This window comes from Lonchura striata, chromosome 1A, assembly GCF_050655825.1.
Source record: "Lonchura striata isolate lonStrDom1 chromosome 1A, ASM5065582v1, whole genome shotgun sequence".
In the NCBI taxonomy this organism is placed as follows: domain Eukaryota; kingdom Metazoa; phylum Chordata; class Aves; order Passeriformes; family Estrildidae; genus Lonchura; species Lonchura striata.
The window spans coordinates 75,880,183-75,899,082 of record NC_140741.1 but is presented as its reverse complement, the minus strand read 5'-3'; the positions used below and the strand labels follow the sequence as shown (position 1 = coordinate 75,899,082).

Genomic DNA, 18,900 nt, shown 5'->3' with positions numbered 1-18,900 from the left:
AGGCAGAGTGGTCAGTGCCAGCAGGCCGGGCAGTGCCAAGCAGGGTGGTCAGTGCCAGGCAGGGGTGGTCAGGGTGGTCGGGCAGGGTGGTCAGTGCCAGGCAGGGTGGTCAGGCAGAGTGGTCAGTGCCAGGCAGAGTGGTCAGTGCCAGGCAGGGTGGTCAGTGCCAGGCAGGGTGGTCAGTGCCGTCAGGCCGGGCAGTGCCAAGCAGGGTGGTCAGTGCCAGGCAGGGTGGTCAGGGTGGTCAGACAGGGTGGTCAGTGCCAGGCAGAGTGGTCAGGGTGGTCAGGCCGGGCAGTGCCAAGCAGGGTGGTCAGTGCCAGGCAGGGTGGTCAGGGTGGTCAGGCCGGGCAGTGCCAAGCAGGGTGGTCAGTGCCAGGCAGGGGTGGTCAGTGCCAGGCAGGGGTGGTCAGGGTGGTCGGGCAGGGTGGTCAGTGCCAGGCAGGGTGGTCAGTGCCAGGCCGGGCAGTGCCAAGCAGGGTGGTCAGACAGAGTGGTCAGTGTCAGGCAGGGTGGTCAGTGCCAGGCAGGGGTGGCAAGGGTGGTCAGTGCCAAGCAGGGTGGTCAGTGCCGTCAGGCCGGGCAGTGCCAAGCAGGGTGGTCAGACAGAGTGGTCAGTACCTGCAGGCCGGGCAGTGCCAAGCAGGGTGGTCAGTGCCAGGCAGGGTGGTCAGGGTGGTCAGACAGAGTGGTCAGTACCTGCAGGCCGGGCAGTGCCAGGCAGGCCGGGCAGTGCCAAGCAGGGTGGTCAGTGCCAGGCAGGGTGGTCAGTGCCAGGCAGGGTGGTCAGGCAGGGTGGTCAGTGCCAGGCAGGGGTGGTCAGGGTGGTCAGTGCCAGGCAGGGTGGTCAGGGTGGTCAGACAGGGTGGTCAGTGCCAGGCAGGGGTGGTCAGTGCCAGGCAGGGTGGTCAGTGCCGGCAGGCCGGGCAGTGCCAAGCAGGGTGGTCAGTGCCAGGCAGGGTGGTCAGTGCCGGGCAGGGTGGTCAGTGCCAGGCAGGGTGGTCAGTGCCGGCAGGCCGGGCAGTGCCAGGACGTGCCGAGGGCCAGCCCCGGGGCCGGAGCAGCGGTGGCCGTGCAGGGGCTCGGCCAAGCGGGGACAGGGCGGGGACAGCCAGGTGCCAGCTGCGGGTGGCGCGGCCGAGGCGGCCACGGGCGCGTCCCCACGGGGGTCCCCAGGTGAGCAGCCCCGGGAAGGGACAGCCAAGGGAATTCCCGGGAATTCCGCAGTGCCACAGCCGGGGAAGGAGCCCGCCACGCCACATCCCGCATGCCACATCCCACATGCGACATTCCCGCATGCGACATTCCCGCATGCGACATTCCCGCATGCGACATTCCCGCATGCGACATTCCCGGCGGGATGCGGAGGGTCGGGAGCTCCCCGGGATCCCGGGATGTGCGGCGGGGCTCGCGGGAGGCGGCGGAGGGGGACGGGGACAGAGGGGACAGAGGGGACGGAGGGGGCAGGGGAGGCACAGGAGGGTGGCACGGGATTGTCTGGGATGGGAACTGGGATGGGATTTGGGGTGGGAGGTGGGATGGAATTGGGGGTGAGAGTTGGGATGGGAGCTGGGGTGGGAGCTGGGATGGGATCTGGGATGGGATTTGGGGTGGGAGCTGGGGTGGGATTTGGGATGGGAACTGGGATGGGATTGGGGGTGGGAGGTGGGACGGGATTTGGGGTGGGAACTGGGATGGGAGCTGGGGTGGGATCTGGGTGGGAGCTGCCAGCCCGTCCCTGTGCCCGGAGTGTCCCGGGAATGCCGGACGGACACACGGGTGGCACCGGGGCGAGGGTGGCACCGGCCGGGTGAGGGCGTGGGGCTGGATTTGGGGACACCGGTGGGATGGATTTGGGGACACCGGTGGCACAGGGTGGGGCTGGATTTGGGGACACCGGTGGGATGGATTTGGGGACACCGGTGGGATGGATTTGGGGACACCGGTGAGATGGATTTGGGGACACCGGTGGGATGGGTTTGGGGAAGATTGGGGGGGTGAATTTGGAGGCACAGATGGGAGGGATGTGGGGTAAAGGTGGGATGGATTTTGGGGATAAGGGTGGGAGGAATTTGGAGACACGTGGGATGGATTTTGGGGATAAAGGGTGGGATGGATTTGGAATCACAGGTGGGGTGAATTTGGTTGATAAGGGTGGGACGGATTTTGGGGGATAGGGATGGGAAGGATTTTGGGGCTAAGGGTGGGACGGATTTTGGGGGATAGGGATGGGACGGATTTTGGGGCTAAGGGTGGGAAGGATTTTGGGGCTAAGGGTGGGACGGATTTTGGGGGATAGGGATGGGACAGATTTTGGGGCTAAGGATGGGACGGATTTTGGGGGATAGGGATGGGAAGGATTTTGGGGCTAAGGGTGGGACGGATTTTGGGGGATAGGGATGGGAAGGATTTTGGGGCTAAGGGTGGGACAGATTTTGGGGGATAGGGATGGGACGGATTTTGGGGCTAAGGATGGGACGGATTTTGGGGGATAGGGATGGGACGGATTTTGGGGGATAGGGATGGGACGGATTTTGGGGCTAAGGGTGGGACGGATTTTGGGGGATAGGGATGGGACGGATTTTGGGGCTAAGGGTGGGACGGATTTTGGGGCCCCGGGCAGGATGGATTTCGGTGCCTCGGTGGGAGGGCACAGGGCAGGGCTGGATTTAGGGGGCACGGCAGGGCGGATTGCAGGACGGTGACCGTGGGGGGCTGGCCCGGAGGATTTGGGGGGCGCGGGTGGCACTCGGTGGCACGGCGGGGCGGCTCTGGGGGACACTGGCGACACGGCGGGGACACGGCCGAGGGGCAGGACCTGAGCTGGCGGGCGCGGGGCGCAGGGAGGGCTCGGGAGGTGGCGGGGCTCCCCGGGTGTCGCCACGGGGGTGAGGGCTCGGGGACAAGGAGGTGGCACCGGGGACCCTCCTGGGGACATCCCGGTGCCTGGCACGGGGCACGGGACACCCCGGGGACATCCCGGTGCCTGGCACGGGACATCCCGGGGACATCCCGGTGCCTGGCACGGGGCAGGGGACATCCCGGGGACATCCCGGTGCCTGGCACGGGGCACGGGACACCGCAGAGAGTTCCCAGTGCCCTGGCACGGGGCACAGGACATCCCCGGGACATCCCGGTGCCTGGCACGGGGCAGGGGACACCCCGGGGACATCCCGGTGCCTGGCACGGGACACCCCGGGGACATCCCAGTGCCTGGCACGGGGCACGGGACACCGCAGAGAGTTCCCAGTGCCCTGGCACGGGGCACAGGATATCCCGGGGACATCCCGGTGCCTGGCACGGGACACCCCGGGGACATCCCAGTGCCCTGGCACAGGGCACAGGATATCCCGGGGACATCCCGGTGCCTGGCACGGGGCAGGGAACACCTCAGAGAGTTCCCAGTGCCCTGGCACGGGGCACGGGCCATCCCGGGGAGGTCCCGGTACCCCGACATGGGACAGGGGACACCCCGGGGACAGCCCGGGGGAGCTCCGGGCCCTTTTCCCTGGCAAGGTCGGAAAGGTTCGGAGATGTTGAGGGTCAGGACGGAGCTCCCTGTCCTCCCCTCTTAGCACCAGAAGAGTTTATTTTTATTTTTTAATGCCTTCCTGGGGGCCTCGGCTTTTGGGACCACCGAGCCCTCCCCTCCCGGCCAGCCGGGCACGCCCTGGCCACGCCGGCCCGGGGACACGCGGGTGGCACCGGGGACACGGCCACGGGGGTCGGGCCGTTGTCGCCGTGGCCACCACCAGCCCTGGGACCCCCAAAATCGGGGTCGCGACCCCCGGGACCTCCCTGCTGTGTGCCTGGAAGACTCGGTGTGTCCCAAAACGCAAGTTTGTGGTTTGTTTTTTTTTGTTTGCATTTTTTTGTTTTGTTTTTTTTTGTGTGTGTGTGCGTGCGTGTGTTTTTTGTGATTTCTCTGAATCTTTACAAATCCAGAGCGTCTGAAAGGAGCTGTTTTTTGGGGGGGATTTTAGGGGTTTTTGTGGTGTGTTTAAAAAGACTTTTTCACATTCATTCAGTCGCTTAAAAACTCCCACGAGCCACGGGCGTCCCGGGAGCGTCTCCTCCAGTCCAGAGATAGGAATTTTTTTTTTTTTTAGGAAAATCCTAACAAAAATCAGGTGGCTATAGCTCTGGAGATATAGATATATAGATATTCTCTCTTTCCAAATATAGAGCTGCTTAAAAAGATGCAAAACGAGGGATGAGCAGGATTTTGGGGGGGGGGCGGAAGGGGTGGGGGAGGGGGAGGGGGGGAGGATCCTGGAATTCGTTATCTCGTGGGGCTTATCAGCTGCTCTCTAGATAAATGCACGGAGATTAAATAATTTCCCATCAACGCTTTTCCCCCCCACTTTGGAAAAACAAGACCCCAAGCCAAGAGAAAAATCAAACTTTTCCCACCCCCCGCCCCCTCCCCTCTAAACGTTGCCAAAGCTTTTTTTTTTTTTGTGTCGTTTTTTTGTTAGTTTTTTTTTTTCTTCTTTTTTTGCTGCGGGATTTTCCCCCCCTCCCCAGCCTCCCGACATTCCCAAACATGCTTCGATCCATGCGCTCCTCGCTCCCTCTCACCCGCAGCTCAGAGTCCGGGGGGATCCGCCTGGCGGGGGGGGCTCTCCTGGCACGGCCTGGCACGGCTCGGGGTGGCACGGCCGCCGCTGGAGCCGTCCCGGCCCTTCTTCCTTTCATTCCTTCCTCCTTTCCTTCCTTCCTCCTTTCCTCCTTTCCTTCCTTCCTTTCTCCGGGAGCGCCGCCGGGATGGCCCCGCTGGAGCCGCCGCCTCCGAGCCCGACGGGGACACCGGGGGGACCCGGGGCACCCCTGGCAGGGACACCTGGGGGGGTTCAGAACCTGGGGCACCCCTGGCAGGGACACCTGGGGGGGTTCAGAACCTGGGGCACCCCTGGCAGGGACACCTGGGGGGTTCAGAACCTGGGGCCACCCTGGCAGGGACACCTGGGGGTGTCAGGACCCGGGGCCACCTCCCTGCAGGGACATCTGAGGGGGTTCAGGACCTGGGGCCACCTCTGAGCTTGGCAGGGACACTTGGGGGAGGACCCAGGGCCACCCCTGGCAGGGACACCAGGAGGGGTTCAGGACCCGGGGCCACCTCCGAGCCTGGCAGGGACAACTGTGACCATGCCAGGGACATCAGGGTGGTGTCAGGATCTGGAGCCACCTCCGAGCCTGGCAGGGACACCTGTGACCCTGCCGGGGACACCTGGGGAGGGTCAGGACCCGGGGCCACTCCCTGGCAGGGACACCTGGGGGGGGTTCAGGATCTTGTGCCAAATCCGAACCTGGCAGGGACATCGGTGACCCTGCCGGGGACACCTGGGGGGTGTCAGAGGACCCGGAGCCACCTCCAAGCCTGGCAGGGACAACTGTGACCCCACCAGGGACACCTGGGGGGGACCCGGGGCCACCTTCCACCAGGGACACCTGGGGGGTGTCAGGACCTGGGGCCATCTCCCATCAGGGACACCTGGGGGGGTTCAGGACCCAGGGCCACCCCTGGCAGGGGCACCTGGGGTGGTGTCAGAGGACCCAGAGCCACCTCTGACCCTGGCAGGGACAACTGTGACCCCACCAGGGACACCTGGGGGGTCCCGGGGCCGCCCCTGGCAGGGACATCTTGGGGGGGATCAGGATCTGGGGCCAAATCTGACCCTGGCAGGGACACCTGTGACCCCACCAGGGACACCTGGGGGGGTGTCAGGACCTGGGGCCATCTCCCACCAGGGACACCTGGGGGTTGTCAGGACCCGGGGCCACCTCCAAGCCTGGCAGGGACACCTGTGACCATGCCAGGGACACCTGGGGGGGTTCAGGACCCGGGGCCACCTCCCTGCAGAGACACCTGGGGGTGTCAGAGGACCCAGAGCCACCTCTGACCCTGGCAGGGACAACTGTGACCCCAGCAGGGACACCTGGGGGGGACCCGGGGCCGCCCCTGGCAGGGACCTCTTGGGGGGGATCAGGACCTGGGGCCAAATCTGACCCTGGCAGGGACACCTGTGACCCCACCAGGGACACCTGAGGGGGTTCAGGACCCGGGGCCACCTTCCACCAGGGACACCTGCGGGGTGTCAGAGGACCCAGAGCCACCTCTGACCCTGGCAGGGACACCTGTGACCCCACCAGGGACACCTGGGACTCGTCAGGACCTTGGGCCACCTCCGAGCCTGGCCGGGCCACCCGGGAGGTGCCACCCGGCGGCTCGGGGGCTCCGGGCCGTGGGCACCGCCGAGGTGCCGCGGCCGTGGCGGGGCGCGGGGAGCCGATCTCGGGCCGGGCTCTCCGGGAGGACGGCAGCGAGGAGGAATTTCATGCAACATTCCCGGGCCGGGGGCGGGCGGGAGCCGGGGGTTGGGGGGCGGCTCCGCGCCCTCAGTGCAGCGCTCGGAGAAGGAGAAGGAGAATCCCGGTGGGTTTTCTTGGCTTGGGAATGCCGCCCCGCCCTTCCCACGGCGGCTCGGGACGCGGTCAGCTGTCCACCAGCTGCTTCAGCGCCCGCTCGATGTTCATGCGGTGCCCCACGCGGGTCACCCCCAACTCCACGAAGTCCTCCTTGGTCAGGGCGGGCAGGTGGGTGCCCTCGATCTCGTGGTCCTCGAACTTGTCCCGGTGCTCCACCAGGTTGATGCTCTCCAGCCAGTCCCCCACGTCGTACTTGTTCCACAGGTGCAGCGGCTTCTGCATGAAGGGCCGCGGCGGGTGCAGCGTGTGCAGCGGCGGCCCCGGCGACGGCGACGGCGACGGGGAGCGGCTGCGGGCGCTGACGCTGCGCACCACGAAGCGGACCTCCTTGGGCTCGTGGGGGATGGAGAGGCTGGAGGATTTGAGGATGGTGGGGGGCGTCAGGCCGTAGGGCCGGACGGTGCTGAGGGGCTCCGGCCGCTCCAGCGCCGCGGCTTTGACGGGGCTGGGCGTGCGGCGGGTGACGGGGTAGCGGCTGCCGGGCCGCACGGTGAAGGTGGTGCCGGAGCTGCGCTGGGAAATGGTGCTGAGCTCGCCTAAACTACTGAAAAGTCTGCGGAGAGAGCGGGGAGGGGGAGAGAAGAGAGGAGAGGGAAGGGGTGAGGCCGGGCTTGGGAATGGGGGGCGCGAGTCCAGCGGGGTCGGGGCGGGCTGGGATGGGGAGGGGGACGCGGCTCGGGCGGGATATCCCCGGGGGGATGTCCCGAAGATTCCCGCAGCGCCTCCAGGGTGGGGATTCCCGGCCGGTCCTGCCCCTCCTGGCGCGCCGATGTCCCCCGGCCCTGGGGACAAGGAGCTTTGTCCTGCCTCGTCCCCCCCCGTGCTGAGCCCACGTGGAATGGGAGCGACCCCGTGGAGAAAAGCTGGGATAAGAGGGAACCTTCCGGCGTTTTCCCGGGATGGACCCTCTGGACACCCTGGTGACGGTCACCTGGCGGTCCGTGTGGCGTGAGGAGCCCGGGGGCGGCCGGGCCGGTGTCCCCGGACCCCCCGGCTGTGCCACCGTGGGAATCTTGGATGGGGACAAAGCTCCTGTCCCCCTGGCATTGTCCCCATCCTGCCGTTGTCCCCACGGAATGGATAGGGAATGGGAAAGGAAAGGGATCTGACACCTGCGGGAACCCTAGAAAATCAGAGTCCTCGGCTCTGGAGAGGCTGGGAAAGCTGGGAATGTTCTCCTGGAGAAGGGAAGGATCCAGGGAGAGCTTCCAGCACATTCCAGAAGCTCCAGGAGAGCTGCAGAGGGACTGGGGACAAGGATGGAGGGACAGGACCCAGGGAATGGCTCCCACTGCCAGAGGGCAGCCATGGATGGGAGATTGGGAATGAGGAATTCCTGGCTGGGCTGGGATTGCCAGAGCAGCTGGGGCTGCCCCTGGATCCCTGGAATGTCCAAGGAAAGGCTGGAGCAGCCTGGGACAGTGGGAGGTGGCACTGGAGGAGCTCTGAGGTCCATCCCACCCCATCCCTGCCACTCCACTTGTCCTCACAACTATCCCATAAAATTCCCGCATCCCAGTGCCTCAGTTTCCCTGCCACTGCCTGGCTTGGCCTCCCATCTCAGCTCCCTCCTGGAAAACCGGGACACTCTGGAATGCTGATGGGATCCACCACTGCCTTGAACGCCACCTCCTGGTTTTGGGAATGCTGATGAGCTCCAAGGATCCCATAAATCCACGGTTCCGAAGGGATGAGCTGAACGTGGCTGAAGATCTCCAGGATGAGCCACATTCCTGATAATTCCCATTTTTGAGTCGCATTCCCGATAATTCCCGTTTTTGAGCCGCATTCCTGATAATTCCTGGTTTTGAGCTGCATCCCCGATAATTCCCATTTTTGAGCGGCATTCCCGACAATTCCCATTTTTCTGCTTCCCTGGCACGGCAGAGAAGGAATCGCCTTCGGGAAGCTCGGACAGGGAAAAGCCGGATGTCCGTGAGGAATGAGACACGGAATGGGAAGCGCGGGGACGTGGCCGTGTCCCACCTGGATCTGGGATCTGGGAGAGAAAGTTCTGGATCTGCTGGAACACCCCGGGAAGGACCAGCCCTGGAAAAGCCGAAGGATCCGGGTGTTCCTCCCAAGCCTGTGGATGCTCCGATGTGGCTGCGTTCCCGCTGGGAATTCCCGGCAGTCCTGTTTTCCCGCACAGAGCCACGGCTGGATCTCATCCACGCCCCGGATTCCCGGCTCCTTCCTCTCCCTCCAGGAATCCCAGCATCTCCGGATCCCGGCCGACTCCTCAGGGAGTTTTCCCAGCCTTTAGGAACCTTTGGGATCATCCAGGCAATCCCGGATCCAGGCGAGGGTGGAGCTCCGTTTCCCATTCCCGGGGTCTTTTCCAGGCAGCTCCAAGGGGTGGCATTCCCAGCGCTCCAGGTTTCTCCAGGAGCTGGGATGGGGCAGCTCCTCCAGTGCGCTCCGACCCCACAAATCCCACCTGGGGCAGCTCCCGAGCCCGGATCGTTCCTGGGATCGCTGGGATCATCCCTGAAATTATTTGGATTGTTCCTGGGGTCGCTGGGATTGTTCCTGAAATTATTTGGATCACTTCTGGGATCGTTCCTGGGGTTGCTGGGATCATTCCTGGGATTATTCGGATCATTCCCAGAATGGCTGGGACCACTCCTGGGATAGTTTGGATCATTCCTGGGATTGTTCCTGAGATTGCTGGGATCATTCCTGGGATTTTTTGGATAATTCCTGGGATCGTTCCTGGCATTGCTGGGATCGTTCCTGGGGTCACTGGGATCATTCCTGGGATTATTTGGATCGTTCCTGGAATTGTTCCTGGAATTGCTGGGATCATTCCTGAGATTGCTGGGATCATTTGGATTGTTCCTGGGACTGTTCCTGGGATTGTTTGGATTATTCCTGGGATAGCTGGGATCACTCCTGGGATCGTTTGGATCGTTCCTGTTCCGAATCTTCTCCCAGTCTTCCTTTGGACACTTTCCCAGTCTTCCTACGGATCTTCCATCCAATCTTCCTATGGATCTTCCCGACTTTCCTACGGACATTTCCTGACCTCCTCATGGATCTTCCTGTGGCCTCCTACAGATCTCCTCTGCCCTTCCTGTGGGGTTTTCCCAACATTCCCAAGGACCTTTTCCCAGCCTTTCTATGGATCTTCCTCTGACCTTCCCATGGATCTTCCTGTGAGATCTTCCTTCCAATGGATCCTACAGATCCTCCTTTCTTTTGATGGATCTTCTCCAAAACTGATCCCGTCCCTGATCCTGACCCTAACCCTGATCCCGACCCAAATCCTGATCCCGACCCTAATCCAAACCCTGATCCCAAGTGCAAACCTGATCCCAGCCTTGGCTCTGCCCCTAATCCTGATCCTAACCCTGACCCTGATGCTGACTCTGATCTTAACCCTGAACCCGACCCTAAACTTAACCTTAACCCGACCCTAAACTTAACCTTAACCCGATCCTAAACTTAACCTTAACCCGGCCCTAAACTTAACCTTAACCCGACCCTAAACTTAACCTTAACCTGACCCTAAACTTAACCTTAACCCGGCCCTAAACTTAACCTTAACCCGACCCTAAACTTAACCTTAACCCGACCCTAAACTTAACCTTAACCTGATCCTAAACTTAACCTTAACCCGACCCTAAACTTAACCTTAACCCGACCCTAAACTTAACCTTAACCCGACCCTAAACTTAACCTTAACCCAATCCTAAATTTAACCTTAACCTTGATCCTAACCCTGACCCCAAATTAACCTCAATCCCGATCCTGGTCCTAACCCTAAACCTGACCTGAACTTTCACCCTGATCCTAAAGTCGACCCTAATCCTGATCCCAGTTCACAGGTGATCCCAACCCTGATCTGGATCCCGATCCCAATCCTAACCCTAACCCTGATCTGGATCCCGATCCCAATCCTAATCCCAACCCTGATCTGGATCCCGATCCCAATCCTAACCCTAACCCTGATCTGGATCCCGATCCCAATCCTAATCCCAACCCTGATCTGGATCCCGATCCCAATCCTAACCCTGATCTGGATCCTGATCCCAATCCTAACCCTAACCCTGATCTGGATCCTGATCCCAATCCTAATCCTAACCCTGATCTGGATCCCAATCCCAGTCCTAATCCTAACCCTGATCTGGATCCCGATCCCAATCCTAACCCTAACCCTGATCTGGATCCTGATCCCAATCCTAATCCTAACCCTGATCTGGATCCCGATCCCAATCCTAACCCTAACCCTGATCTGGATCCTGATCCCAATCCTAATCCTAACCCTGATCTGGATCCCAATCCCAGTCCTAATCCTAACCCTGATCTGGATCCCGATCCCAATCCTAACCCTAACCCTGATCTGGATCCCGATCCCAATCCTAACCCTGATCTGGATCCCGATCCCAATCCTAATCCTGATCTGGATCCTGATCCCAATCCTAATCCTAACCCTGATCTGGATCCCGGTCCAAACCCTAATCCTAACCTTGATCCAGACCCCGATCCCAACCCTAACTCTGATCCTGACCCCAGTCCCAACCCTGATCCTGATTCCAATCCTCACCCTGACTTTTCCTGGGAGCCGGGGCAGGGATACTGGGAATGGGGCAGGGATACTGGGAGTGGGACATGGAATACTGGGAGTGGGGCAGGGCTACTGGGAATGGGGCAGGGATACTGGGAATGGGGCAGGGATACTGGGAATGGGGCAGGGATACTGGGAATGGGGCAGGGATACTGGGAATGGGGCAGGGATACTGGGAGTGGGACAAGGAAACTGGGTGAGGATCGAACACTGTCCGAAGTTATCCTGATCCTGGTCACTCTGGTGGATGGGATGTGGCCATCCCGAAGGATCTGGGATCAGGTGTGGGAGCAGGACACGGAATTCCTGCTGTCCTGAACCCAGTAGGTGCGGGATGAGCCCAGGGAGGAACCTCGGGATGAGCCCAGGGAGGAACCTCGGGATGAGCCCTGGGATGAACCTCGGGATGAGCCCAGGGAGGAACCTCGGGATGAGCCTGGGAGGAATCTTGGGATGAGCCGGGCTGGAATCTTGGGATGAGCCCTGGGAACAACACTGGGAGGAATCTTGGGATAAAACTTGGGAAGAGGATGAGCCCTGGGATGAACCTCGGGATGAGCCCAGGGAGGAACCTCGGGATGAGTCCAGGGAGGAACCTCGGGATGAGCCCAGGGAGGAACCTCAGGATGAGCCGGGGTGGAATCTTGGGATGAGCCCTGGGAACAGCACTGGGAGGAATCTTGGGATAAAACTTGGGAAGAGGATGAGCCCTGGGACGAACTTCGGGATGAGCCCAGGGAAGAGGACTGGGAGGAATCTCGGGATAAACCCAGGGAGCAATCTCGGGATAAGCCCTGGATTGATCCATAGGATGATCCAAGCGCTCCCAGTGCCTACACAGGGGATGGTTCCCCCCAGGTGTCACCCAAATATCCCAAATTTCTGTGACACCGGTGCCAGGATGGAGGGGATGAATCCATGGCTGGATCCAATGGGATGAGCCCCCCACGGCCGAGAGGAGCCTCCGGAACGAGCCCGCTCCGGCTGTTCCCGGAAAGATCCGGAGCAGGCTGGGAGCTCCCGAGCATCCCAGGCCTCGGCCCCAGCCGGGAGCAGAGCGAATCCCTGGGAATGGCATCCAGCAGCCGTCGGGAAAGCGGGAACGCGGCCCCCGGCATTCCCGGAGCGTCGGGATCCGGCGCCGCTCTCCCGGCACGGGGCCGCGGCCTCGGGAATTCAGCGCTTGGCAGAAAAGGACAAGGAAAAATCAACCGGGAACGGCTCCGGGAGCTGGGACACGGATGGAGCCGGAGCTCCGCACACGGGACGGACACGAGGACGGGACACGGGGACAACACGGAGGAAGCACAACCAGGAGCACAGAGCCAGCCATGCACGCTGGGAAATTCCCAGGGGGAATTCTCCGGCCCACCCCCAACCCCATGGAGTGGGAACAGCTTTTCCCGGGATCCCGCTGCTGTCCCACCCCAGCCTGGGGAGAGCTTCCGGCTCAGGAAGGTATTCCAGCACTGGGATATCCTGGGATGATTGCTGGCAGAAGGGGAATCCCTGGATCCCGGTTTTCCTGCTGTGGCCTCGGGTGATTTCCCTGGAGGGCTGGGATGGAGCCGGATCCCAGGCGCTCCCTGCTCTGTCTCATGGAATTTTTGCTCCAGAGGGGGACCTGGGACCCCCCAACCCTGGGGAGTCACGGATGGATCCCGGTGCATCCGTGGTTTGCTGGGATTGGAATAGGGATGCTCTGCCCCTCTTCCCAGGGTCCTTCCCAGGGTCTTCTCCACCTTTCCCAGAATCTCTTCCACCATTCCTGGGGTCCTTTCCCACTTTTCCTGGGGTCCTTTCCCTCTTCTTGGGATCTCTCTCACCTTTCCTGGGAACCTTTCCCACTTCCTGATGTCTTTCCCACCCTTCATTGGGTGTCTCCCACCTTTCCTGGGATCCTTCTCCCACCTTTCCTGGGGTCTCTCCCACCTTCCCCGGAATCTCTTCCAGCATCCTTGGGATCTCTCCCACCCTTCCTGAATTCCCTCCCACCCTTCCTGGGATGTCTCTCACCCTCACTGGGCTTCTCCCTCCTTTCCCGGGATCCTTTTCCCACTTTTTCCTGGTGTCTCTCCCACATTTCCTTCCCTACCCTTCCTGTGGTCTTTTCCCACCTTTCCTGGCATCTTTCCCACCTTTTCTGGGATCCTTGCCCACTTTTCCTGGGGTCTCTCCCCGCTTTCCTGGTGTCCTTCCCTTTTCCCACTTCCCGGTGTCTTCCACTCCCTTCCCGGGACCTTTTCCATCCTTCTGGGGTCTTTTCCACCTTTCCCGGGATCCTTTTCCCGCTCCCTGGTGTCTCTCCCACCCTTCCCGAAGGACCGAGCTGCTCCAGGACCTCCCACCCCTTTCCCACCCCACGGCCCCAATCGCCCGGGATCCCGACGGGAATTTCCTCAGCAGGAACACCAGCGGGAAGAGCCGGACACGCCACCACAGCACGGGGACAGGGCCATGCTCCCGAGGGACGCGCACATCCCGGAGCCGGCGCCGCTCCCGCCGGCAGCACCCCAAAACCTCGGGAACACCGGCGGGAGCGGGGCCGCAGCGGGGAGGGGAAGAGACAGGTGAGGAATGGGACATTCCCGGTGGGATGGAGCTATGGAATGGGAACGTGCTCACTTACACAACTCGCCCACCCTCCGGAGGCCAGAGGCGGATCTAGGACAGAGCAGCGGGACATGCACATGGAAGCAGGAAAAGAGGCAATGAGAGAAATGTTAGCTCCGGTCCGGGAAGCGCCACACGGAAAAGAAGCCACCGGACGTCGATCCCGAGGGATTCGGGGCCGGGAGAACCGCGGGAATCGATCCGGCCTTGGTGTTCCCTGAGTGGAGACCCCCGGTTGGGTTTGGGGAGAGGGGGGGGATTGGGAATGATCGGGAATGGGGGAATGGAGGGGGTGGGAGTTGGGGGGATCGGGGTGGTTCCCGCTGGATGGGTGAGGGCGTGGGCAGCTGGGAATGGGGCGGTTGGAATTGCATGGATTCAGCCAAAGCCGGGAGGGTTGGACAGCGACAGAGCTGCTGCGAGGGCTGGGAAAAGAGGGAGCAGACGGGAGGGATTCGGGAAAGGGCCAGGGGTTCGGGAAAGCCGGGGATTTGGGAAGGGCAGGATCGGGGAAAGGCGGGGAAATGGGAAACGCAGGGGTTTGAGGAAAAACAGGGATTTGGGAAAGGCGGGGAAATGGGAAACAGAGGAATTTGGGAAAGGCGGGGAAATGGGAAAGAGAGGAATTTGGGAAAGGCGGGCAAATGGGAAATGCGAGGATTGGGAAGAGCAGGGATTTGGGAAGAAGAAGGATTTGGGAAGAAATGGGGATTTGGGAAAGGGAGGGACTTGGGGAGGAACAGGGATTTGGGAAAGAGAGGAATTCGGGAAAGGCAGGGAAATGGGAAGGAATGGGGATTTGGGAAAGAGAGGAATTCGGGAAAGGCAGGGAAATGGGAAGGAATGGGGATTTGGGAAAGAGAGGAATTCGGGAAAGGCAGGGAAATGGGAAAGGCAGGGATTTGGGGAGGAACAGGGAAATGGGAAAGGCTGGGAAAGGCAGGGATTTGGGAAGGAATGGGGATTTGGGAAAGGCAGGGATATCGGAAAGAGGGATTTAGGCAAGGCAGGGATTTGGGAAAGGAAGGAAACAACAAATGCATGAGAAAAATGCCCCACAGCCAAAACAACACCGAGCAGCCGACACAAAATTCCCAAGTTTTTCCATGTCCCCCCCAGGGCTGGTGACGGTGATGGTGCCAGCGGCCACCCCCAAAGGCCACGGGATGTTCCCGGGGATTCGGTGCTTCCCAGAGGGAATAACCCGTGGAAGTTCCCCGGGATCCCTGGGCTGCGCTGTCGGGAAGGAGGGAATGGCCTCATCTCACCCGGATAAGAACCAGGAGCTTCCAGGTTTGGAATGGCGGCTCCAAAACCCCCAAACCTCCTGGATTATTCCCAATTTTGTCCCTTTCCACAGTGGAACAGGCAGGAAATGTCGGAGCTGTGCCGAGAGCGGGGACACCTCGGGAATGCCAGAAGTTGGGAGCTGCCATTGGAGCAGAATCTGGGATCATTTGGGAATGTGGATTTGGGAATTTTTGGGAAGGACGCGTGGTTATCCCTTGGGAAAAGCATCCCGGTCCGGAGCAGGGATAGGGAGGAGACCCAAGGGGGTCTCAGGCTCCAGCTGGGATTTGTCTGGAGTGGTTTTGGAATTGGGATTTATCCCAGAGCTCTGTCCCGGAGCAGGGACAATCCGGAGCAATCCTGGTGTCTGGGAAGCTCGGGCAGGGTCCGGGACGTTGTAACTAAAATTCCCTTTTTCCTTCTCTGATCTCAGCAGGAAAAGGGAATTCTGGACGGGAATCCATAGGAAAATTCCCAATTCCTCGAGTGTTGGCCCTGGGCCTTCCTAAGCCAATCTCTTCCCGTGAGAGATCCTGCAGAACATCGGAACTCCCTCCTTCCCTGAGCTCCTCCTGGAACAGATCCCTCTGGACTTCTCCAAGGAAAATCCCTTTTCCCATGATTCCCACCTCAAGGAATAGGTGACAAACCCCCGTTTGACGGGAACGTGGGGACACTTCCACTCCTTCAGGACCTGGAGCTCATCCCATGGAGCTCCAGGCACCCCTCGCCGCTCTTCCCAAATTTCCCGAAAAGCCCGTTTCCTTGGGATGAGGGTGATGGGTGATGTGGGGATGGGAGAAGCCAGCGGAGCGGTGACGCGGGGACACGGTGACACCGGGACAGGACACGTGCTGGGACCCTGTCTCCTTGTAGGCATCAAACCCTTCCCAGATCCCGCGGCACCTCAGGATCATCTGGGATCCAGGCCTGGAAGGGTCCTCTCAGTGCAGCCCCCCAGAATTCCTGGTTTTCCACCGCTCAGCCTCCCTGAGCTCTCCCAAGGCTCTGCTGTGCTGAAGGTCCCCAGCCTCAGCCGGATGTCCTTCGAGAACCTGGGGAAATTCCATGGAAACCCAGAGGGGAGGGGATCCAGGAGATCCCACTGTGCCTGAGGAACCCTGGAGGAGCCTCTTCCCATGGGAAGCGGAATCCATGGAGCCCAGTGAGAGGGACGGTGGACAACACAGGGGTTGTGGCCATCAGTAGTGTGGCCACCTAAATCCCTACCCTGGCCACCTCCATCCCAATCCGTCCTGTAATCTCCATCCCAATCCTGGTCATCTGCATTCCAATCCTGGAAACTCCATCCCAATCAATCCTGGAATCTCCATCCCGGAATCTCCATTCCAATCCTGGAACCTCCATCCCAATCAGTCCTGGAATCTCCATCCCGACCCTGGAACCTCCATCCAATCAATCCTGGTCACCTGCATTCCAATCCTGGAACCTCCATCCCAGTCCTGGTCACCTGCATTCCAATCCTGGAACCTCCATCCCAATCAATCCTGGTCACCTCCATCCCAATCCTGGCCACCTCCACCCCAATCTGTCCTGTAATCTCCATCCCAATCCTGGTCACCTGCATTCCAATCCTGGAACCTCCATCCCAATCAATCCTGGAATCTCCATCCCAACCCTGGAACCTCCATCCAATCAATCTTGGAATCTCCATCCCAATCCTGGTCACCTCCATCCCAATCCGTCCTGTAATCTCCATCCCAATCCTGGTCACCTGCATTCCAATCCCGGAACCTCCATCCCAATCAATCCTGGAATCTCCATCCTGACCCTGGAACCTCCATTCCAATCCTGGTCACCTCCATCCCAATCCTGGTCACCTCCATCCCAATCCTGGTCACCTCCATCCCAATCAATCCTGGCCACTTCATTCCCAAACTTGGCCACCTCCTCAGTCCTGGTGACCTCCTCTCCAGATGTTGGGGAGTCACCTCTTTCCCGATCCTGGCCACCTCCTTCCCAAACTTGGTCACCTTCTCTCCCAAACTTGGCCACCTGCTCCTCAATCTGGGCCACCTCCTCTCCAAATGAGGCCACCTCTTTCCCAATCCTGGTCGCTTCCATCCCAATCCCACCCACCCCTCCTCAATCCTGGCCACCTCCATCCCAATCCCACCCACTCCTCCTCAATCCTGGTCGCTTCCATCCCAATCCCACCCACTCCTCCTCAATCCTGGTCGCTTCCATCCCAATCCCACCCACTCCTCCTCAATCCTGGCCACCTCCATCCCAATCCCACCCACTCCTCCTCAGTCCTGGCCACCTCCTCTCCAAAAGTGGCCACCTCACCCCCACCCCTCCCTGCCACACAAATCCCCTCTATTCCTCGCTCAGCGATCCCAATCCCCCTTTTCCTTCCCTGCCCGCAGCCAATTCCCTCGATTCCCATCCCAAATCCCTGCTTCCCGTGGGAATTTTCCCCGGGAAAGCCCCCAAGCCTACAAGGAAACAGGGGGTGTTTTTCCAAGCTTTTGCTGGGATGTGGCGCCGCTTCCAGGACACGGAATTCATTTGGGATCGGAGAAAAAGAGGCAGCTTTACCCTAAAAGGAACTAAAACCCCAAAGGGCTCAAGTTTCTTCTCCTTCTCCCTCAGATCTGTGGGAATACAAAGGAATTCATGGAATTGCAGAGCAGCACCGGAAACGCTCCCTTTGGAAGCTCAAATTCCCGGGAGCCTTTTTGGAGTTAAAGAGAAACAAAGGAATGAGCAAAGACACCAAAAAACCCTTGGAAAAGTTCCCCTTGGATCCAGAACTCCAAATTGGGATTCTCGGGATGCTCCTGGAAGTCTCCAGGGGCCAGAAATCCTTGGAAAAGCTCCCTCAAATCTGGATCCAGAACCCCAAAATGGGACGTTTGGGATGTTCCTGGAAGTTCTGAGGAGCCCTTGGAAAATCTTCCCTGAGCTCGGATACAGAGCCCCAACCTGGGACACTTGGGATGTTCCCAGGAGCCGTTGGAAAAGCTCAACTGAGCTGGGATCCGGAGCCCCAGGCTGGGACATTTGGGATGTTCCTGGGAGTCTCCAGGAGCCAGGACCCGTTGGCAAAGCTTCTCTGAGCTCGGATCCGGAGCTCCAAGCTCAACATTTGGGATTCTCCTGGGGAATCACCGGGAGTCCTCGCAAAGCTCGGATCCGGAGCCCCAAACCAGGACCAATGGGATGTTCCTGGAAGTCCCCAGGAGCCAGATCCCTTTGGAAAAGCTCTCCCTGGCTTGGCTCCGGAGCCCCAAAACCTCGGAACTCTCCTGGAATCTGCCTTGGAGATTACCAGTGCCAGGGAAAAGTCTGGGAAAAGCTGGAAAGCCGTGGCTGGGATTTAGCTGGAAAAAACCTTTGGGATGGGCAAAGCTCCCACAGTTCTGGACTTGGAGCCTCCTTCCAAATTCCAGAAGGAAGAACAAAGCTCTACCTGGGAACGATCTGGACAAATCCCGGGCCCTCCACATCCCAAATTCCTGGGAATTAAACCGTGATCAGATAGGCCGGAATAGGCGGGATAGACTGTGATTGGCCGGAAAAGACAAAGGGTTTTTGGGATGTTTGGGATGCTCCTGGTGAGTCCCAAAGGTTGGGAAAATGGATCCAATGGGGATTTTGGATGGCAGGAACCTGGCAGGGCTGGGCTGCCCCTCCCGGGCACAGGACAGGGGGACACGGGATGGGAATGTCGCGGGAATTTTGTGGGAATGCCGCCTGGAGCGCTGGAGCAGCGAACCCGGAGCTGGAGCTGGCTCCGGGCATGGAATGCGGCTCCTGAAATGCCGGGAATGGCCGTGTCCCCAATGACACACACACACCCGTCACGGTCACCGACAGCTTTATTGGGGACACGGATGTCACATGCGGAACGCGCTCGGCCGCGCACGGCTCCCGGCAGCCGGAGCGCCTCCGGAACATCCCCAGCCTCTCCC

General features: G+C 60.4%; 1 protein-coding gene across 1 annotated transcript in view; it reads right to left on the bottom strand.

Annotated features, from left to right (window-relative positions):
- Positions 1-4,058: 4,058 nt before the first annotated feature.
- The window catches only part of SHANK3 (SH3 and multiple ankyrin repeat domains 3), a 149,677-nt gene continuing 134,835 nt past the window's right edge, over positions 4,059-18,900 (bottom strand). The window contains exons 22-24 of the mRNA XM_085568304.1: positions 6,160-7,042; positions 4,966-5,713; positions 4,059-4,843 (exon numbers count right to left, since the gene is read on the bottom strand). Of these exons, the coding sequence (XP_085424430.1) occupies positions 6,496-7,042 (547 nt within the window). The 3' untranslated portion in view covers positions 4,059-4,843; positions 4,966-5,713; positions 6,160-6,495. The remainder of the gene's footprint in view (positions 4,844-4,965; positions 5,714-6,159; positions 7,043-18,900) is intronic.